A 20428-nucleotide genomic window follows, 5' to 3' on the forward strand; every position below is an offset into this window, starting at 1 on the left:
TGTCCCCATCTGACTGCACAGAAAAATCTCTAATCTTCCTAGTATTTATCATGTTGGCATTTGTACAGGCCGTGTGGGGCTGGTAACTCCTACGCTTTTTTCCATGTTAATTGTTCAGAGATTTGATAGTTATGTTCCTTTCCAAACCCTTTGCCTGTCCTAAGGAATCTGGTTTACTCTAATCCATAAATCTGGAGCAGTTCAGTCCAACAATAAATGATCATCTCTTCAACAAAACAAACCAACAGAAAAATCCCTAGTTTTTACAGCACATTTAGGGAGCTAGAAATAGACATAATTCAAGTTTTTTTTCTCTAGAAAGCATATTTAAAAACCTGGACTCTCGTCTGAACTGCCAGGGGACAGCAATTATTCAGAAGATAAATCTTGTTTGATGGTCCTGGGGGGGGGGGGGGGTTGGTGGTGATATAACAGCCTTCACAATAGCTTAAAAGGTCCCTTTATTCTCTAAAGAGATGGGTATAAATGGCTTCATGCGTAGATTAATGGAATGTTAAAATTTGTGACAATGGATGAAAATGCAATAACAAAATAAAAAGCTGAATACAGTTAGAGTTTTCTGATGGCATTTGGTGATGTTTTATAAGCATACAGGTTCCAGTGAGGCTTTCCCTTTTTCATATTGTGAAGTCAGTTTCTTTATAGGGACATTGGCTGAAGCTGTCTCAAAATAAATAATATATTGTCCTGGTGACTCTTCTGTGAAAAGGTTGCACTACTATAGGGGAAAGCACAGATAAAAAACAGATTAAAATGTTAAGAGTCATAATTGAAAGATACTTTGTAACAGCAGATTGTTATTTATTTACCTGTAAAGTAACAATATGTTACTAGTGGTCATCAGGCTTTTTTTACTCCTTACAAAGCTAAAAATACTTCAGTATTTGATATCACAGTACAGTCATTTGGTTATTGTCTGTTTTTCAAGTCATGGAAAATTTGTCTGAAATTTCCTCCTTCTGCTTATTTCATCAGTTCCTTTCTGAGTGTAAAATTCTGAGATCTCTCCTTCTGAATGTTCAATTCATACCCCTTTTCCACCTGTGTTCCTGGATTTGCTTTTGCAAAATGAAGGAGTTTTGTCTTTCAGAGCGGGAAGGTCACAGGAAGTGATTCAGGAGCTGTCATTGATCTTACATTGGATGAAGAGGACGATGGCTCTTTGCAAGGTAGGTGAAAAATATTTTGCTAGATGCAGGGGTGATCAAGCTACACGTATTATTTCATCCCATGGATGACAGAAAGGAATAGACCTCTCCTTCTGCTTTGTGTATTTTATTCAATGGTGTTTCAGTTAAACAGGACTGTTGTTAAACAATTCTGATAGGCATTAAATAAAAGGAATTTACTTACTGTAGAACAGTTTAAGATTTTTACCTTTGCCTTAATTTAAGCATTGTTGTTGTCTGTGCTTAAATCCATTAGGTTTGGGGAATAATTTGAGACATTCAAATTCTTTATCATATTTTGGTGAATTCTTACAGATATATTTAATTTTTCTGTTTACTGATTCATTAAAGATCTCTTAATTCTACAGTTGGTATTTAGGCATTAGATTACTAGAGTTTCTAATCTTTCATTTAACCAAAAAACTTTATGTGCAAGAGTTCAAATACCAAATGCAGATCTTTGCTTTGGGACTGTATGCAGAGATTAGACTAAATATAGTTGTGCTTTTACAACCTTTGGCAGTTTGGATGCATTTCATCTTTGAAAAGAACACTTTTTTTTTTTTTTTTTTTTTTTTTTTTGTAAGTCTTGCAGAACTGTGGGCAGGTGTACTTATAATTAGCACTGGATTGGTAAAGAATTATAGTATTTCATAGAAGTAATACGAGTCTGTATTTAAGACCATTTATGGCACTGTCATCTTGACTGAAAAAAGTTATTTCTGCTGTTAGAGATAAAATTTTAGTTCTGAGTGGTCCCTAAATACATGCCTCTGAGCTTTGTTCTGAAGTCTAGTCACCAATAATTTTGATTCCTCTAGACAACTTTGGTAGCTATCTCTTTAGCTAATGTGATCAACTTCTACATGTACTTCCTTAATAGCATGATCTGCTCTGTATTTGTATTACACAAATGTAGAAAATCATATTAGCACATAGTAGCATTTCTTTCAGTGAGGAAGAAATGTAGTGTTAACATCAGAAAGGGGTGCATGTGGTATACAAGTGTTATAGAAGCATGATGCACTTCAGATAGCTGGCAGTCTAGTTCTTAATTCAGTGTCCACTACTGATAAAAGTATGAGCCAACAGTGTGTTCTCCTTTAAATTTAAGTTAGTATTTCTCCCACACTGATGCTAGTGGGATCACAGCTGAAATACAGGGTCCAGTTTTGGCTCCCCCTTCCTTGTCCAGAATAGTTGTGGTAGCTCTGGATAGGGCCAAGTAGATGGTGTCAGGATGGTGGTGGCCTAGAGAAGAGATAACAGAGCATAGCATGTCTGGCAGAGAACATCTGAGAGACGGTGTAATAGTAGCCTGCAGCTACTTGGAAGATAGTCACAAAGATGATGGCCCATGGCCAGCAGAGGCCCTTTCCAGACAGGATTTTGATGGTTCTGTGAATTGCTTAGCTGAGTGTCAGAAAAACAGAGAGAATCAAGTTTTTACCACTGTCATCTCTTCTGAGTGTTTGTTCTCAAAGAGGTAATAAAAAAGACAGTTGCACTTGGACTGTGGAAATTTGTCAGGTGAGGTTAATCTCCCCGGTCCTATTTAATATTCTGGAAAAGACACCAACATATGTAAATGGATTTATGGTATCTTTTAAAGTAGCATGTCACAGTATTTTATTTCAGCTAAACTTTTTCTATCAAAAGTAACATTTTCTCAGACCATTTTTAACTCTCTGATGGCAAAAGGTATACCTTCACCTCATGGTCACCTGAAAAGATCAATACCCATGGTTGCATGTGCAAATACAAGAATGCTTCTCCTAAGTAGAAGTGCTACCAGCCATGGCAGTCATAGCTCCATTACAGTACAGTAACTTAATTCTTTCTCAGTTTCTTTTTGGGGGCTTGAGCCAGTATCTTACAATTTTCTTTTGTGGAGTATGGTGAGATTCTTTCCTCTTCGTTATCAGGTTTTAGATAATTGTCCTTTCATTAGGGAGAAAGGTTAGTGGGGTAATTTCAGGATGGTATGTCTCCTCTGTCTCTTCACTGCAAAGCAGAAGCCAGTCTCTCACTGTAGTCTGCAGATTTGTAGATTAGTTTGTGTTTAGACTTTGTGAAGAGTCAGTTGAAATGTATGGAATAAAACCCCAGTAAAAGCTTGAGTTTCACCATGCAGTGAAAACATATCTCTCGGGGTTTGAGCAAGTTTATCAGGAAATAATTCACAGGTTTTGGTAACAACATTCAGGTTGCAAAGAGGAAGAGTACACTTCTGACAGCTTTTGCACAATCACATGCATGTATATACCTTTGGCTAAATATTTTTTCCACTGCACTTTGTTTACAGCAAATGGGGAGCAAGTTTTATTTTGTTTTAGGTTCATTGGGACAACGCCTCAGGATAGAAAGCACCACCAGCATTATGATGTTTGCTACAGTATGCTGGGATATCAGTTCAGTGCTAATTCACATAGAAAGGCAACATACACAGTGTTCTGGGGAACACTCAGATCCTGATTATCTTTTTTTAGAGCACTGTCACCCACGTAGTAAGTAAACCTAATTCTGTTACTTACAAAAGGTATTTAAATAGATGTTAATACCTGGAGAGATATGGGTTATGTGTTTCCCTTTAAATCCCAGCACAACCAGGGAACAAAGTTACACTATTTTGGTAGTATACAACTATGATGGATGTCCTTGTTGGCTGAAATTGCTGAAGATTTGGGTTGAGAATAAATTTTAACACTGTGGTAGATTTCTAAATTTGTTCGTGTAATCCACTTCCCATCCTTTCCTTTTTCCACTGAAGTTTCCAATAGAATCAGCAATTAATATCTTCAGATTTTTTACCAAAGTGTGCATATAGAGTAAATTAGACTTAAACTTTAGGTTAATAACTATGGAATTTTTAGGTGTTTTGTGAGATTATTAAACTGAAATCAAAGTTTCTGTATTGGGGCACAGAAGACCAGACCTACACAGACTGTCATCAGGCTCAGTCTTCAGTCATGGTTTATAGCCAAAACCCTGTGTGTTATTTTTAAGGGCTAATCATCTTTTCAGGGTGGAGGTTTTTTGATTGGTTGATTGTTGGGTTGGCTTGGTTTTTAGTGTCATAGTGACTAGGACCTTTAATTGTGTGCTTCAGCCCACCGGGTTTGGATCTTAGAAAACACAGTAACTGTTAACAGCTATTAGTTTGGCATTTTGAAACCCCACTCTATTAACACTGAAACCTGTGTCCAAATTCCAACCCCTTTTTAACATACAGCAGCTTGCATTCAAATAGTGGTTTGCGTAAGGGGAAGGAACAGTATTGCCATCACACTGATGTAGCCAATACAGCATTTCCTCTCTATATTTGCATTTCCTCTCAAACTTTTGTCATACAAGCACACGCAGGCACTATGTAATTATCATATGCAGGTTTTCCTGATCATCGTCACTGCCCCACACATGGTTTCTCACATGAATAGTAGAAGTTCTTATCAATTCCTAAATGGCTAATATTGTGCTCTCTATCATCCTTTATTTTCTAGTTGTCAAGTCTTAGCTTTGTTCTGACTAATGTTTCGGTCCACTTCCATAATGGTGGCATCTTCCGGTTTAATACACTGCAACTAAATTTAGTACATGCTTTCTGATGTGTGCAAAAGCTATTCATGAAAATGTTGTGTAACATTTGAGAAACTAATTTCTGTTCAGAACAGTTGTTGTCATCTTTTTTGTCAAAGAGCAATCTCGATACTTTTCTGTCTGCAAGTATCTTGCAATACTTCTACAGTCTTCTTGCTGTTTTTTTCAAATACTTGTGTAGTGCAGTACATCAAATTATATAAAAACTAAAACAGGGACCTTATTAGTGTATATAAATATATAAAGGGGGAGTGTCATGAGGATGGAGCCAGGCTCTTCTCAATGGCAAACAATGATAGGACAAGGGGTAATGGGTATAAACTGGAACACAAGAGGTTCCACTTAAACTTGAGAAGAAACTTCTTCTCAGTGAGGGTGACAGAACACTGGAACAGGCTGCCCAGGGAGCTTGTGGAGTCTCCTTCTCTGGAGACATTCAAAACCCGCCTGGACACATTCCTATGTAACCTTATCTAGGTGTTCCTGCTCTGGCAGGGGAATTGGACTAGATGATCTTTTGAGGTCCCTTCCAATCTCTAACATACTGTGATACTGTAATACTGTGAAATAGATTTGTAATTTAAGATGCACAAACAACTGTCTCAAAACCAGCCATGTTCCACATACATATTTATTTTTTTGTAGGAAAAAATATTAAATACATACAGTATCATTATTAGCTTTTTTATCTAATTAAAAAAATCTGTAGTTCTCTGGATCACTTTTTGTCTGGTTCTTGAGCATATGGTTCTGGTGCATATGGTATGTTTGCTGTTCTGTAACTACACCACTTCTAAATTAGTAGGCTGATTAAAACTCCTTCCTGCTATAACTGCAGTGTGTAGACCCATTTTCTGGCATGGAAATCAGGCCCTCTTCTTTTCCAATTTGTGTATTAGATTTAGAGTTTTACTTACACCTCCAGTAGTAATGATTTCCATTTTATGCTCATTTCCATAAATCAGATTGCCCTGTCTCCTCCAGGTCCACGTTTTTAATGAATATGATGCTGTGTTCATTTAGGTTTGGAACTATTTCTGTATTGCTTTTAACCTTAGTCCTGTGCTTACTATGCATCCAGTCTTCCTGTTTTCTGTGCTGATTTTTAATTTTCACAACTACATCAGCCTTCATTAAGTGTTTCCATTTATTTAGTGAAGTCTGGTTGGTTATCTTTTATCACTTCACATGACTGGTGCAATCCTGACCTACTTTCCAGCAATTGGAATCTCAACAGGGCTTTTGATTTGTCAGGGAGACAAATGAACTTGCTTCTGTGTGAGATTAAAAACAGAAGCAAAACCAAAAAGCCCTCACATTTGTCCTGTCATTTTTACTTGAACTACATTTTTACAGCAGTAGTGTGTTAAGTGTTTTTACTAATTGACTCATGAGCACATTTTCCCTAGGTCATTACTAAGAATGCACTCGCAACACTTAAATTATCCAACGGCAGTTGAAATGTGCATGAGTTTGTGAATATTCAAAGTAAATAGCATCTCAGTAGGAATCTCTTTAGAGTTAAGTAATTTGCTGAACACTGGATTATCTTTCATACTCATGGAAAATAAAAGAAGCTTGATCTAATCACAACACCTGTTACTTGATGGAAAAGCAGGAAATATCTCACCTTCTGTTTTCAAAACGAGCATCCCTTTACTGCTCCTTTTATAGACTTTGAAAAAAAGAAAATAAGATTATATTTTCATCAAATGGCTTTAGTGAAGTAACTAAGCTATTCAGTCTGCAGAAAGAGAGTATGGTCTGCAATTTATATTACATTTTATTTTTGAGGTCTTGAATTGTATTTATCATATAGCAGTTTCTGCAGGGTACTTCTACTTCAAGCTGTTAGTAGCTGGTGTTAAAGACAGCTTCGTGAGACCATAAATATAATCTCCAGCTGCCAAAAGAAAACCAACATTTTGAGCTACACTGCCATTGACCCTGTTCCTAATGCTTTGAAATCAAATAATTGATAATTTGTAAATGAGTTATTCAATATACTGTTGATATGTTTTCTCAAGCATAAAATACATATTAATGAATTCTTTTTTTTTAAATTGTGCAGATTTCTACTAAATTAGTGGCTGCTGCTTGTACAATATTATTAGGGTAAATCTAGTTTTGAATTATGCCCTTAAAAGCTACTTTCTTATCTTGTGATTTTAGTTTTTCACGGTGTTTTCACTTCCCTCTACTACTCTAATCTATCTGAAATATGCAGGCAAAAGCTTGTTAATTCTTCTTTATTCAACTTGTGCACAGATGTGATTACATACTGACTTGCACTTGAAAATTTTCATGTTGCCACAAATAAACTAGAGCAGGAAAAAATATTGCTGTAGTAAACTGCGGATACAGATGCTATTTGTCACTTCTCATAAGTCACTGTCATGTTGAGGGAGGGTGTCAGTGTGAGAAAACTAGTTAAATTCTCTTAGAAGTTTCCGTAAATAATAAAGTGATTCCCCTATATTAAGAAAAGAGCATGAAAATTCAGCAACAAAAAAGGGCTTGAACAAAGGAAAAAGTCAGCAAATATGAAAGGGTGTAAGCATCAAAGGTAGATAAGTCTTATTTAGGGAGCTGTTATAATTTTTTTTTGAAACAAACTGCATTGTTTAGGCCTTTTTAAGGTTTTAGGTTATTCTCTTTTTTTAATAGAAACTTCTAAAGACTTTGCCACTGAATTCAGTTTCCATTATGCTGAAATACACAGGCTTTATGAAGATAGAATGAAACATAGGGTGTTTGGGGAGGGGAGATTGACATGATGGAAGTGAGAGGAATTGAATGAATTTTGCAGTTTGTTTGCATAACAAAATGATCAAAGCAATGTCATTCTAGGAAATACCCTTGCTAATCTGTGAATGGGGGGGAAGAGAGATTTTAAATCTTCATGATGTTATAACTTCTGTTTGCTATCATCTATAATTTCATTTTTTTTCAAAGCAGACAGCAAGAAGCAGAAGCAGACACCTGTTACAGGATTGAGCATATCCACCCAGCCTGTGGCTCGACCTTTGCAGCCTTTACAGCCTTCACAGCCAAACCCTGTGCAGCAAACAGGAGTACCAACGAGTGGACCTTCCCAGACCACCATACATGTGTTACCTACAGGTAACTTCATTTTACACCCTTATACGAATACTCTTCTTCTTAAATTAGACTATTGTGTGTTCTTCTTTCTGCTTACATTTTCAGGTGAATATTCAGAATGTTTAAATCATGTTTTAGTCTTCCATTCTAGTCAGTTTACCATAACTTTTGGTTTTTTTAAACTGATGAAGTAAGAGGTAGTCCTGTTGGTTTGGAAAGCATTCAGGATCAAATTAATTGCATGGAGAGGAAGAAATCTTGCTAAGGGCAGTTATGGAAATTATTAAATGTAACTGTTGTCTGTAAGAGCGAAGGAGAAGAAACCTATAGCAGTTGCATTATTGAAGTAATGGGAGGGAAAAACCCACTAGCAACATCCTTCCTAGATCTTCCACCTGCATTTGGCAATTAATCCTTTTGGCAGTGAATGGCAAGACTAACACTGAAGTTCTATCCATAGTTAAATGTAATTTTGTCTGCAGTGTAATTCCCCCCATGCCCCCCCCTTTTTTTTTTTCTAATATAAAGAAATATAGATCTGTTTTTTTTTTTTCCTTCCCCCCCCCCAGCCTCGTACATGGTTGTTGAAGATCAGTTGGCATTGGAATTGTCTTACATTCAGGACCCTTTGGTTGTTGGTTTTTTTTTTTTGTGAGGGTGGGGGGTGGGTGTTATTTTCTGTCTAGAATTTGTATATATATATATTGGCGTTATTATTTCAGGTGAAAATTACTGTTTAGGCTGTTTTCTCTCTTCTTGCATTATCAAAAGTGGATAGAATTCCACAGGAAGAGTTTTTATTTTGCATAGCTCAGATGAGTCAGTTTTCCAAAGGAGGTGTGTGCTCTGGAATAGGTATATCACCTTAATGTCATGGAATTCCATTGTAGGTTGTGGTCTTTCTGTCTTTTTCCAGTTCCGACAACAGTGAACATAACTCATCGGTCGCTGACTCAAACTGCTGCAAAGCTTCCTATACCAAGAACCCCTGCAAACCATCAGGTGGTCTATACCACTCTTCCTGCACCGCCAGCTCAGAATCCTGTAAGAGGAGCTATCATGTCAAGCCCAAGTTTAAGGCCAGTCAACCCGCAGACTGGAGGTAGGGATGCCTTCTTTCATACACATTTTTGCACAACACAGCTTGATACGTTCTACCTGATGGATGTGGCATTTGATTTTTTGTTTCGGGTTTGTTGTTGGGTTTGGGTTGGGGTTTTTTTGGTGGTTTGTTTTGTTGGTTTTTTTTTTTTTTTACAATACTTGTCCAAATTATAGAGGTTAGGATTTTTTCCCAGTTTACAGGCTTGAGAAAATCTCAGGCTATGAAGAAATCATTCCCCCTGCAGCTATGTGAATAAGGAAAAACAAGATTTAAGTAATCTTGGGCACTACCTTTGCCAGTGAAGTATCTCTGAATGACATGCCTAATGCTTTACAAAGTAGCAGAAGGTAATGTGATGAGCACCACTGTAAGATCAAAACGTATAAGTATGTAGTAAATCATGCCCATTTGCCTGTTTAAAAGTTACATTTGTATCAGGCATTCTGATGTAGTTCTTTAGAAATCTGTCCTGTCCCCAGCAAATTTTCTTATTTTATCTAAGCCTACAGATTAAATTCCTCACCAAATGTATCAGAAATTGATCCTTGCTTGAATTTGCTTGACTAGAGAAGTCAGCAAGTTCATCTTGACTTTGCAAACATGTAACTGGTATCTTCCCATAGCAGGAAACTGATTTTCTGAACTGAGTAGTATATGTCAGAAATCATAGAATCATCGAATACTTAGGGTTAGAAAGGACATTAAGATCATCTAGTTGCAACTCCCCTGCCATGGGCAGGGACACCTCACACTAAACCATGCCACCTAAGGCCTCATCCAACCTGGCCTTGAACACCGCCAAGGATGGAGCATTCACAACCTCCCTGGGCAACCCATTCCAGTGCCTCACCATCCTCACAGTAAAGAATTTCTTCCTTATATCCAATCTAAACTTCCCCTGTTTAAGTTTTAACCCATTACCCCTTGTCCTGTCACTACAGTCCCTGATGAATAGTCCATCCCCAGCATCCTTGTAGGCCCCCTTCAAATACTGGAAGGCTGGTATGAGGTCTCCACACAGCCTTCTCTTCTCCAGGCTGAACAGCCCCAACTTTCTCAGCCTATCTTCATACGGGAGGTGCTCCAGTCCCCTGATCATCCTCGTGGCCCTCCTCTGGAGTTGTTCCAACAGTTCCATGTCCTTTTTATGTTGAGGACACCAGCACTGCACACAATACTCCAAGTGAGATCTCACAAGAGCAGAGTAGAGGGGCAGGATCACCTCCTTTGACCTGCTGGTCACGCTCCTTTTGATGCAGCCCAAGATGCGGTTGGCTTTCTGGGCTGCGAGTGCACACTGCAGCCGGCTCATGTTCATTTTCTCATTGACCAACACCCCCACGTCCTTCTCCACAGGGCTGCTCTGAATCTCTTCTCTGCCCAACCTGTGGCTGTGGCTGGGATTGCTGTGACCCAGGTGTAGGACCTTGCACTTGGCATAGTTAAACTTCATCAGGTTGGCATCAGCCCACCTCACAAGCGTGTCAAGGTCCCTCTGGATGGCATCCCTTCCCTCCAGGGTATCAACCAAACCACACAGCTTGGTGTCATTGGCAAACTTGCTGAGGGTGCACTCAATCCCACTGTCCATGTCACCGACAAAGGTGTTGAAATAAAGACCTTAAAGTTAAATGATAGTCTCTACTATGTTACGAAGTGATAGATCTTAACTGCCTTTTTTTCAGCTCCCCACAGCTTCTAGACTATGATTATTTTAACACATTTATGTTCAACATAAATTTCCCTGTTTAGTACACTGAGTATGAGCCTACTTTTGTGACATCCAGGTAGTGATTTTTCAGACATCATCTGTATAAGCCAGAATCAGAACACTATGTGCTTGAGCGATGTAGGACTGTACCTATGTAGGCTTGTGCAGAAATAATCAATTAATTGCTCTGAAACTACAGTTTCTGGGAAGGAGAATATCCATGTATGTTTGTAGCGATTTAATTCTGAGTGTCTTTTATGGTTGGGCTCACCTGCATTGCCACAGACAGAAAAATCAGGTGTGCTCAACAGAAGTTGAGCTGACAGTTCTTGAGCTGTGAAATGTCAGGGTGTAAGGAATTGCAGTTCTTGTCAGAGTACTTGTTGATATTTTTTAAACTTACGCTCTTATGCCAGGTGCATTTGAGTACAGGTTCTTCTGACCAGCCGTGTCTTCTGAGAGGCATGTCTGCATCTTCTGTTAAAAGGCAATAAAAGGCAAGGTAGCTTCAGCCCGCACTTCGTTTTCTTTATCATTACCCTTAGTTGCAAGCTAGACGCATGTGATCTACTTGTTGTTAGGAAGGAATTTTGAGTCCTTAACTGTACGTTCACTTACATTAATTAACTTTAATAGTATTTTCTTCTTCTGTGCCAAAATACATGGTGTTGTCAGAATCTACTGCTAATTTTAGAGCAGCTATTACGACTAAGTAAACATCACTCATATTAGTATCTCCAGAGTACCTTTAGCGTTACACATGTAAGACAATTAATGTGTTGTTGAAGAACATAAAATAGGTAATGTGCTACTTTAAGGCCTTTTCTAGGAGAATTCAATGAGGTAGGAATTCATGTTTTTCAGTCAAGATCATCCAACGAGATTTTGTGTAATATGCTTCTGACCTGATGGTCCAGTGATACAATGAATGCTTGTCCTGCAGTTGTCTGCTTAGAAATCTCAGAAATCAAGGAAGGTTTGAGTGAATGTAATTAAGATTCACCTTGACCAGACCCTGAATTACCTAACCTAAAATCATTCTTTCAACAGAAAGTTGGGCATGGTCATCTCCAGAGGTTCCTAGACTTTTCTCTGATTTGGTTAGAGGCAGTTCTGTTACTCTGTTGAAAAGTATGTCTGTGTCTTACACAAGTACTTACACAAGTATTTACACAAGTACTTACACAAGTACTATTGTCTGACAAGCCACAGAAGACACAAGAATATAGCTGTTCTTGCATAGCACTGTGTGTTTTCTGAACCTCAGGACAACGAAGCCAGGTGATTAACCTCAGTAGGTGAGAGACTAGTTCAGTTAGTATACAGATTATTTCAAGGCTTCATATTGGCATGCCAGTTAGAGAGGTTTCACATACTAGGAACAAGAGAATCATATGTCTTGAACCCTTTTAGCTGTCATAAGTTTTCATCTTTTAGTCCATTCTGCATTTTTCACTGTCTTTGTTATACAGCTTTCAGAAATGCTGCTACTGGTGTGTACTGGTTTATATTATCATTGAAATGGTCTTTTTTGTCAGTAGCAGATATCTCAGGAGTTAAGAGCTCTGCGCTTTGTCTTTGGCAGAATAACTGTGAGAGCTCATCCAAAGTGTTTGGCAAATCATAGTTTTGTATTTCTACCTCAATTAAGTAGTATGCCTAACTAGAAATAATGCTAAAATTTGTACTTTATATCTTAAGGCATTTCTGGCCATCTTTCTTCAGATAATTGTCATTTCCTGAGATAGAACAGCAGTCATGCTAAAACAGTGTATCTGTCTGAGTGAATTCTCATAGATGAGAAGTAGCCAGTTCAGGTGGCTGTTTATCCTACAGAAGTTTGCACAGTTGCATTGTCCTCTCTGCAAACATAGCACTTGCTGTCTTTCATTTACAGCTTCAGGGGATGGAAGGTGATTTTGTTGTTGTGCAGTACTTCATCAGTCTGCTGGCCGTTTGAGGAGAGTGTGGCAGTTTGAAATTTGGTGTCATCCAACCAAACCAAGGAGTTGCTTTCCCAGTGTTCTGTTTAGCTGATTTTAAGTGTTGAATACTCAAGGTATTCACTGTGGTTATAGGTATGACAGTACGGATGCCTCAAACAACTGCATATGTTGTGAACAGTGGACTAGCTCTTGGATCTGGAACACCTCAGCTTACAGTGCATCATCGACCCCCACAAGTGCATGCTGTGAGTAGTCCTTTTGAAATTACTTAATGCAATTTATAGCCTTGTTTCTGCATTAATGTCTTCCAGATTGCATCTTAGTGTGAACTGCAGGATAGTGAAATGCCTTGTAGACACGTTGCAACCAGCTCATGTGCATAGCACGATCCTATCACCTTACAGCAATTTCTGCTGGTAAAAGCTGTGCAGTCTGTTAGCTTACCCCAGTGTTCTCCAGATCACCAGTAGCATGAATTGTTCGCTGTGGAGTTAAGATACAGAAGAGCTACCACTAAAAAGTTTGGCTACAAATTGGATGACCAGATTCTCAGTACAGCTGTTTGCAAAACTGAGGTAGGAGAACAGGATACAGACAAGACCTCAAAGTTGCCAACTCCGAAATGTCAGAATTTTATCACTGTTGGGAGTGATTACTTCTGCATCACCTCAAACCCTTTTCATAAATATTTGAGAATTTACTCTGATTCATTTCATAACATTTTGTTGTTGAGACTAAAACAAATACATTGCCTGCAGTACTTACTGTTGGGCAGTCACACCACTTGTGATGTCATGAAATTTAAATATATGGCCAGCAATGCAGTTACTTATTCTTTCAATCTAAACATCATTCAACCTAATGTATTCTCCAGGTGTAAATAATGAGAATAAATCAAGCCAATATCACACAGAACACTTAAGATGACAAAAACCCAACCTGAAAGGCCCCTGGTTTGAAGAATAATAAAACTGTGTACCTGTTGTAACCACATTCCTTAACTAGCATAAATGAGAGACCTAGAACTGTTTCTGTGGTATTGGGGGTGGGGGAGGGAAACAAAACCAAAAAACAATGGAAAGCCACATTTGTGTCCTTACTTCAAAATATTATGGAAACTGAGGCTGAGCTTTTATGATCACTTTAAAGTGATAAAATCCACGTGGCACCACTACCCATTCTGTCTTTTGTGACTGAAAGCCTGCCTTGGTTGCCTGATGAGTTGTCAGCTTAATTTACTGCCTGAGGTGTTTTGGGTGACGTGGGAACAGCAACTAAAATGTAGATTAGCTCAAAGTTGTTGTGAACTTGCCTGCCCATCCTTGATAAAAGAGCACAGTGTTCAGACCATCACCTCTAGGATGAGAAGCAGAGGATATTGGGAAATAACTGTGGCAATGATCATCTGTACAGCTAGGGTTTTAGATGTGCATGTTAAGAACTTACGGCATCCTTGGTTCCATCCCTTCTCAACATTTGCTGCTGCTTTCTTGCCTCCACACAGAGGACTAAGAGGTGTGCTAGTTGGGTGACTGCAGGCTCATTTGCTCCCAGTTACCTGGGGAATGATAAATCAGTCTCCTTCCACCACTGCAGACTTTGACCTTTTCCTTATTGCTCTTACGTTTATTAGGAGCCACCACGCCCTGTACATCCTGCCCCACTCCCAGAGGCACCGCAGCCACCGCGTCTGCCCCCAGAAGCTGCCAATACTTCTCCACCTCAAAAGCCCCAGCTGAAGCTGGCACGAGTACAGAGCCAGAATGGTATTGTGCTGTCATGGAGCGTCATGGAGGTGGACCGAAGCTGTGCCACTGTGGACAGTTACCATCTCTACGCCTACCACGAGGACCCAAGTGCCACTATGCCCTCCCAGTGGAAGAAGATTGGGGAAGTGAAGGCCCTCCCACTACCTATGGCATGCACTCTTACACAGTTTGTGTCTGGCAGCAAATACTACTTTGCGGTCCGGGCTAAGGACATCTATGGACGTTTTGGACCCTTCTGTGACCCCCAGTCCACAGATGTGATCTCTTCCCAGAGCAGTTAAACTAGAGATCTTTGGAGCCTTTAAACCTGTCCTACTACCAAGAATTACCCCAGTTTTGGGGGGTTGATCCCCTGCATGAAATTCACTTTTAAATCCTCTCTCTGCAGGATTATTTAGACAGTTGTGTAGTACACTACATGCATTCGGAACCAAAAGAAAAATAAAAGTATCACCTGCAGCAAGAGAGCCTGTGTTTTTCTGGATATCTCAAGTCATGGGCCATTTGAAAATTTTATTTTCCTATTTTCCCTTCCATGACAGCTGTTCCACTTAGATACCTACCTTTTACCCAAGGACACCCTGCATGCCTGGGATTCTGCTTCAGAGTGGAACAAAATAATGAATTACAGTTTATCTGAAGCAAAACACACACATCTGTAATACCTACCAAGGCACTAACATGAAGGCAAGAAGAGATTTTACTCTTGTCCCCCACCACTCTGTGCAGGCTGTGATGCAAAGGGTGGTTCAAGGTGTCACTTTTTCTACTGAAAGACTGAGTGGTCTGGTCTTATTTTACAGACTGTAAAGAGCTCTCTGAGGAGAGGGAAGGGAATTTGAGTCTGGCCAGGGAATCAATATATGTGTAAATGTGGAGGTAGTGGAAAAAGAAACAGTGAACCCACTACCTCCTACCTCTCCTAAATAAGAATGTTCCTCTGCTTTCACAATCTTCCCCACTCACCCTGGAAGCATTCCCAGGTCAGATCTGAAACTGGATTTGTAGAGACTGCATTTACACCTCTCCAGCTCAGATAATTTCTCTACTTCTCCCCTCATTCATCCAGCCCTATTTTTTAGATTTATTTTGTGCCTTAAAGAATAATTTCAGAAATAAAATGTAGCCAGATACCTTGTGGTGTTCTTTTTTTTGCTTGGAGTTATTTTTTCCTTTACATTTCTAGCCTTTCATTACTGCTTCTCATTTTCCTGGCCTGCAGTAATTATTATTTCTGTAAAGACCAGAAAGTGTAACATCTGCTGATGCTGGATTTGTTTTTATCTGCAGTATCATTCAACCCTTTCCTCACTGTAATTCTTGAGTAGTTGTTTTTGTCCTGTCAAGAATATTAGAGTATACAGATGGGATTTTCCACCAAAGCCTTTCCCTGTTCATTTGGGAAAGCTGTATGCTGTAGTTCAGCCAAAGAAGAAACCTCTGTGGTGCGGCACCGTAAAAGCTTCTAGCAGCTTGCACTCAGTTTGGAAAAAGTACAAAAAGTTAAGAAGTTGGCTTCCCAGTCATCTTCTCTGGCCCATCACCTGCCTGCCTCTGCAGAAAGCTAAGACACCAAAAGCAGTTTAGAAATTATTGTAGACAGTGACCTAAAGCTAGTGAGCAACTGCAAATGTTAATAGATGCTTTCATGATGCTTCTGAGCTAAGAAAAGAAATTGGTGTATCTGTCCCACTGTCACTGACATGTAAAACTCGCTTTTCAGAGAACCAAACTGTAATGCATCTGGGCAAAAGAGTATATGTAAGAGTTCTATTTTGATGCTTTTTGGTCTCATTCCTACCCAGCAGAGCTAAACAGTGGTTTTAGAAGGGAAACGGTCTGTTTTTTTAATACAGTAAAGCTGTAGAAGGTGACATTTTTTAATTTCAGTGCTGTCTTTCTTAAAACCAACATTTTTACATGTAAAGCAAGGTTGAGTAAAGGGCAGGAAAAATGAAATCCCAAAACATGGCTGGTGGAATATCCTGTGAGATTATAGGTTCTGTTCCCTTCAAGAGCTTTTACAGTAAAAGAAACAGCACTGTAGGTTTTTGTGCTATTTACTGCACTCCTTCATGTAGCTGGGATTGTCACTTCTGTCAGGTAAGTTCCAGATAGTCTCTGTGTGGAATGTTGCATTTAAAGTATCACAGTTTTACTGATTTGGGCAAGCAAAAATCCTGTCTGAACCCAAGTTTCATGGGAGAAGGTTCACACTGAATCTCATGTATGAAGGATGTGTAACCTTGCCTTTGAGTAACAGTTGTCCCTGTAATACTGGTGCCGGTATCAACAATGCCTTGAATTTTTCTATGTTTAATTGTTTTGTTTGCATATTTCAAGGACGGATTACTTAATAATTCAATTAGTCTGCTTATGGAGAGTTGGGTCTTTATAAAGCCAGTTCTGTAGTAGAGGTTAGAGCAGTTCATTCCAGTTGATAACTGTCAAGTCCTCCTTGGACAACTTTTTAATATGCTTTTGAGGTGGTACCAAAGGGCCGTTGGCCACATCAATACAATTGAGGTTTTATAGTTTGAAAATTAAAATAAACATTAGAATAAAACCTAGAATTTACACTGCTTATTTATTTATGATTCCAGCCCAAACTGTTCTTGGCTTTGTCTTGCTTGGGATAGGCGGGGGGTGAGTCCTGTGTTAGAATTTTTCTCTTTCCTCCAATGGAGCTGGTCTGGTATTGTGTTTGAAGGTTTTATGAGTTGCATCTCTAGAGAAAAAAGACTCATCTTTATTTACTAAAGATGTAGTTCACAACCGAACTGATGGTGAAAAGTGAATTCTAGCTTAATAGACCATTTCTGGTTTATATGGCAGAGTGCAGCTGATTTTTTTGTTGAGAGATTAAATTAGCACCATATGGTTGACTTCTTTTTTGTTTCATCCCAGCAGTGGCCAATTGTATGAGGTTCAACAAGGCAAAGTGTCGGGTCCTGCATTTGGATCACAACAACCCCATGCAACACTCCAGGCTTGGGGAAGAGTGGCTGGAAAGCTGCTCATGGAAAAGGACCTGGGGGTGCTGGTTGATGGAGCTGAACATGAGCAGCTTGTGCCCAGGCAGCCAAGAAGCCAAGAGCATCCTGGCCTGTATGAGAAATAGTGTAGCCAGCAGGTCCAGGGCAGTGATCATCTGCTGTACTCAGCACTGGTGAGGCCACAGCTCAAATACTGTGTGCAGTTCTGGGCCCCTCATTTGAAGTGAGATACTGAGTTGCTGGAGCAGGTCTAGAGAAGGGCAGGGAAGCTGTTGAGGGGTCTACAGCACAAGTCTGATGAGGATCGGCTGGAGAAGAGAAGGCTCAGAGGGACCTTATCGCTCTGTACAACTGCTTGAAAGGAGGATGGAGCGCAGAGGTGGCTGGTGTCTTCTCCCAAATAACAAGCGATAGGACAAGAGAAAATGGCCTCAAGCTGCACCAGGGGAGGTTTAGACTGGATATTAGGAAAAAATTCTTCCCCAAAACAGCAGTCAGGAACAGGCTGCCCAGGGCAATGGTAGAATCACTGTCCCTGGAAGTGTTCAAAAACGTTGTAGCTGAGACCCTTGTGACATAGTTTTGTGGTGGGCTTAGCAGTCCTGGAATAAAGAACTTGATGATCTTAAAGGTCTTTTCCAACCTAGTTGATTCTATGGTTGTATGAACTGAGCCACTTCTGCAAAATCTTTGTCATGGTGGAGCACATTGCTGCAGTATTTGCCCTTACACCAGCAAACAGGAGTACTGCCTAATTCCTTAACTCGTGACACTTTTCCCTGTGTTATGGGTTGGCTGGTTATTTTATTATTCTGTACCTCCCAGAAACAAGTTATTGAGAAACTGAATTTCTCCTAACAACAAACATCCAGAAATAATTTATTTCAGTTAATAGACTTTAGCTGAAAGTATTACTAAAGTATCCAGGAATGTTCCATACAGGTCTGTTAATACCATGCTTGTAGACTGGGCCATTCATAAGATGTTCATTGCTGGAGGTTTCCAATAACACACACTTAAATATGCCTAAAAATCTCTCTATGGCTTTTAAGCGGAAGGGTTGGATTTAGTTACTTTGCACTTCATGCAAATTTTTCCATCTTATTTTCAGTAGCCTGATATAAAGTTGCTCCTAACCTTGGTTTTGCAGCTGTCACTGGGCACATGACATTGCAGCAGTACCACCTTGGATGTAGTACCCTTTGGTTTGGCAAACACAGCACTGATTCTAGAGCGGTGTTTCCATCCTCATTTAGTAGGATTTTAGTGGTTTTCTCTGTGTGATACAAGGGCATCTAGATGTCCAGGGTGAAAGTAATTTTGAGTTAGTTTAGTTCTTGGTTGGTGAGGAACCTTTCTGTGGAGTGCCGATGGCAAAATGCCATTCCTTTCCACTGTATTCTTCCTAGTTAGAGCTTCACTGGCCTCCTTTACTCCAGTGTATGTCTAAAAAAAAGCTTTCTTGGATTCAAATTACTGCATCTTAGGGAGGGGCCAGGCTGTAGATACAGCATCTGTACTGCATCTGCAGCGGCAGCTTTGGAAAACATAGGTGCAAAAGCAGGTACGCCTCAGCTTGCATTTAGTTCCAGCTTCCCTTAAAACAGCAGGTGGTCTGAAACTTTGCTCCTTTGAATTATTTGTGCCACCACTGGCTCTGTTGGATCACTTGAGCGCAAGGACCAGACACTCGCCCATCCCAAGGTTTTTAGCACAAGGCTTGGAAATGCCTATGGTGTCTTCTGTGTAAAGATGAGGGGTCTTACCCTGCTTCCTTTGAAAATGACAGCAAAACCCCTTGTGCCTTCAGTGGGAGCACAACTGGGCCCAGTACTAGGATCTGAGCATCATTTTGTACTGTAACAAAGGAAGGGCTGAAGTGACTTTTTGTGCTGTTTGTCTTTAAATGTCCAATAAATTAGAATCTGTATTGTATGGAGGGACAGGTCAAATCTGTTCCTGCTCCCCAAGCAGCTATTCCACAGTTGGAGTACTGATACACCACTATATAAAATCAAGCTGTGATTCTGCCTTCTTATAAACACCTGAGTATTTTCATTTAATCAAAAATATCTATCCAGACTTTTTTTAACTAGAACCTCAATATAATAAACATATATATGGGGGTTATTTTCTGATTTGTTGGTTTGGGTAGGGGTGGGCATTGTATGAAAACACTGGAGGGAGGGGAGTTCGAATGACACTGAGCCAGCCCTGCTACCAAAATCTGTACTTCCTTCCAAATACCTTCTGAAGGGAGAAAGAAAAAAATGATAGCTGAAAGAAAGCAAATGAATGAATTTTCTTTCCAGCCTAAGTACTTATTAAAATGCATCTTTATTTCTCATTGTCATCATGCAGGCTGAGCATTCTCTTTTTTTATATATAGATATACATACACACATTTATATATATATATATTTGAAGTGCTGCACTAATTTAATGGGTTGCATCTGTAAATAAGATAACTGGGTAATACCTGTCTGGGGAGTCCTGTTCAGCTTTAGTAATTTATTGGCTATTGGGAGTCAAATGTGCAAAATCCTTTGTCAGGAAACTCAGAATCTGATTTGTTTTGCAGCTGGACTTGCAAAACAAAATTCAGACTGATTTCATGTCCAAATTCAACTGGGCAGTTGCAAGCTGTCCCCATTTTTGTATGTACTGTAGATAAGCGTGTGTGTCTGTGTTAACTGTAGTGTGGGGTTTTGTCTGACAAGCCTGAAATTTATACTTTGAAATAAACTACCGGGTTTTTAACCTTTTGAGTTAGTGTGCTTAGTTCCAGACACCTCTGGAGGCAGCTCTTTCACAATGAGCCCAATGTGTGCTCTTTGTCATCAGACACACTACTGCCTTGCTCAAGTAACGTTAGGCAGCAATGGTTTGGCTCTGGGTCATTTCCAGAAAGGCAACTGCGCGACCTTGCCCTCTCTGCCTTCTCAGAGAAGCAGGAAATTAAAGCAATGCTATAATTTCTGGAAAGTCACTTTCTAGGCCATTCTGCAAAGG

General features: G+C 39.6%; 1 protein-coding gene across 14 annotated transcripts in view; it reads left to right on the top strand.

Moving 5' to 3' along the window:
- ATF7IP (activating transcription factor 7 interacting protein) overlaps positions 1 to 20147 on the top strand; it is a 115122-nt gene extending 94975 nt beyond the window's left edge. For 6 of the 14 annotated variants that reach the window (XM_080616494.1, XM_080616489.1, XM_080616482.1 and 3 more), the window contains exons 12-16: positions 1112 to 1190; positions 7743 to 7910; positions 8806 to 8991; positions 12784 to 12896; positions 14285 to 20140. In XM_080616494.1, the coding sequence (XP_080472620.1) occupies positions 1112 to 1190; positions 7743 to 7910; positions 8806 to 8991; positions 12784 to 12896; positions 14285 to 14701 (963 nt within the window). In that variant the 3' untranslated portion in view covers positions 14702 to 20140. Of the gene's footprint in view, positions 1 to 1111; positions 1191 to 7742; positions 7911 to 8805; positions 8992 to 12783; positions 12897 to 14284 lie in introns of all 14 variants that reach the window. The other 8 variants (XM_080616493.1, XM_080616488.1, XM_080616495.1 and 5 more) reach the window with 8 other exon arrangements.
- The last annotated feature ends 281 nt before the right edge of the window (positions 20148 to 20428 follow it).

This window comes from Psittacula echo (genome assembly GCF_963264785.1).
Source record: "Psittacula echo genome assembly, chromosome: 1".
NCBI lineage: Eukaryota > Metazoa > Chordata > Aves > Psittaciformes > Psittacidae > Psittacula > Psittacula echo.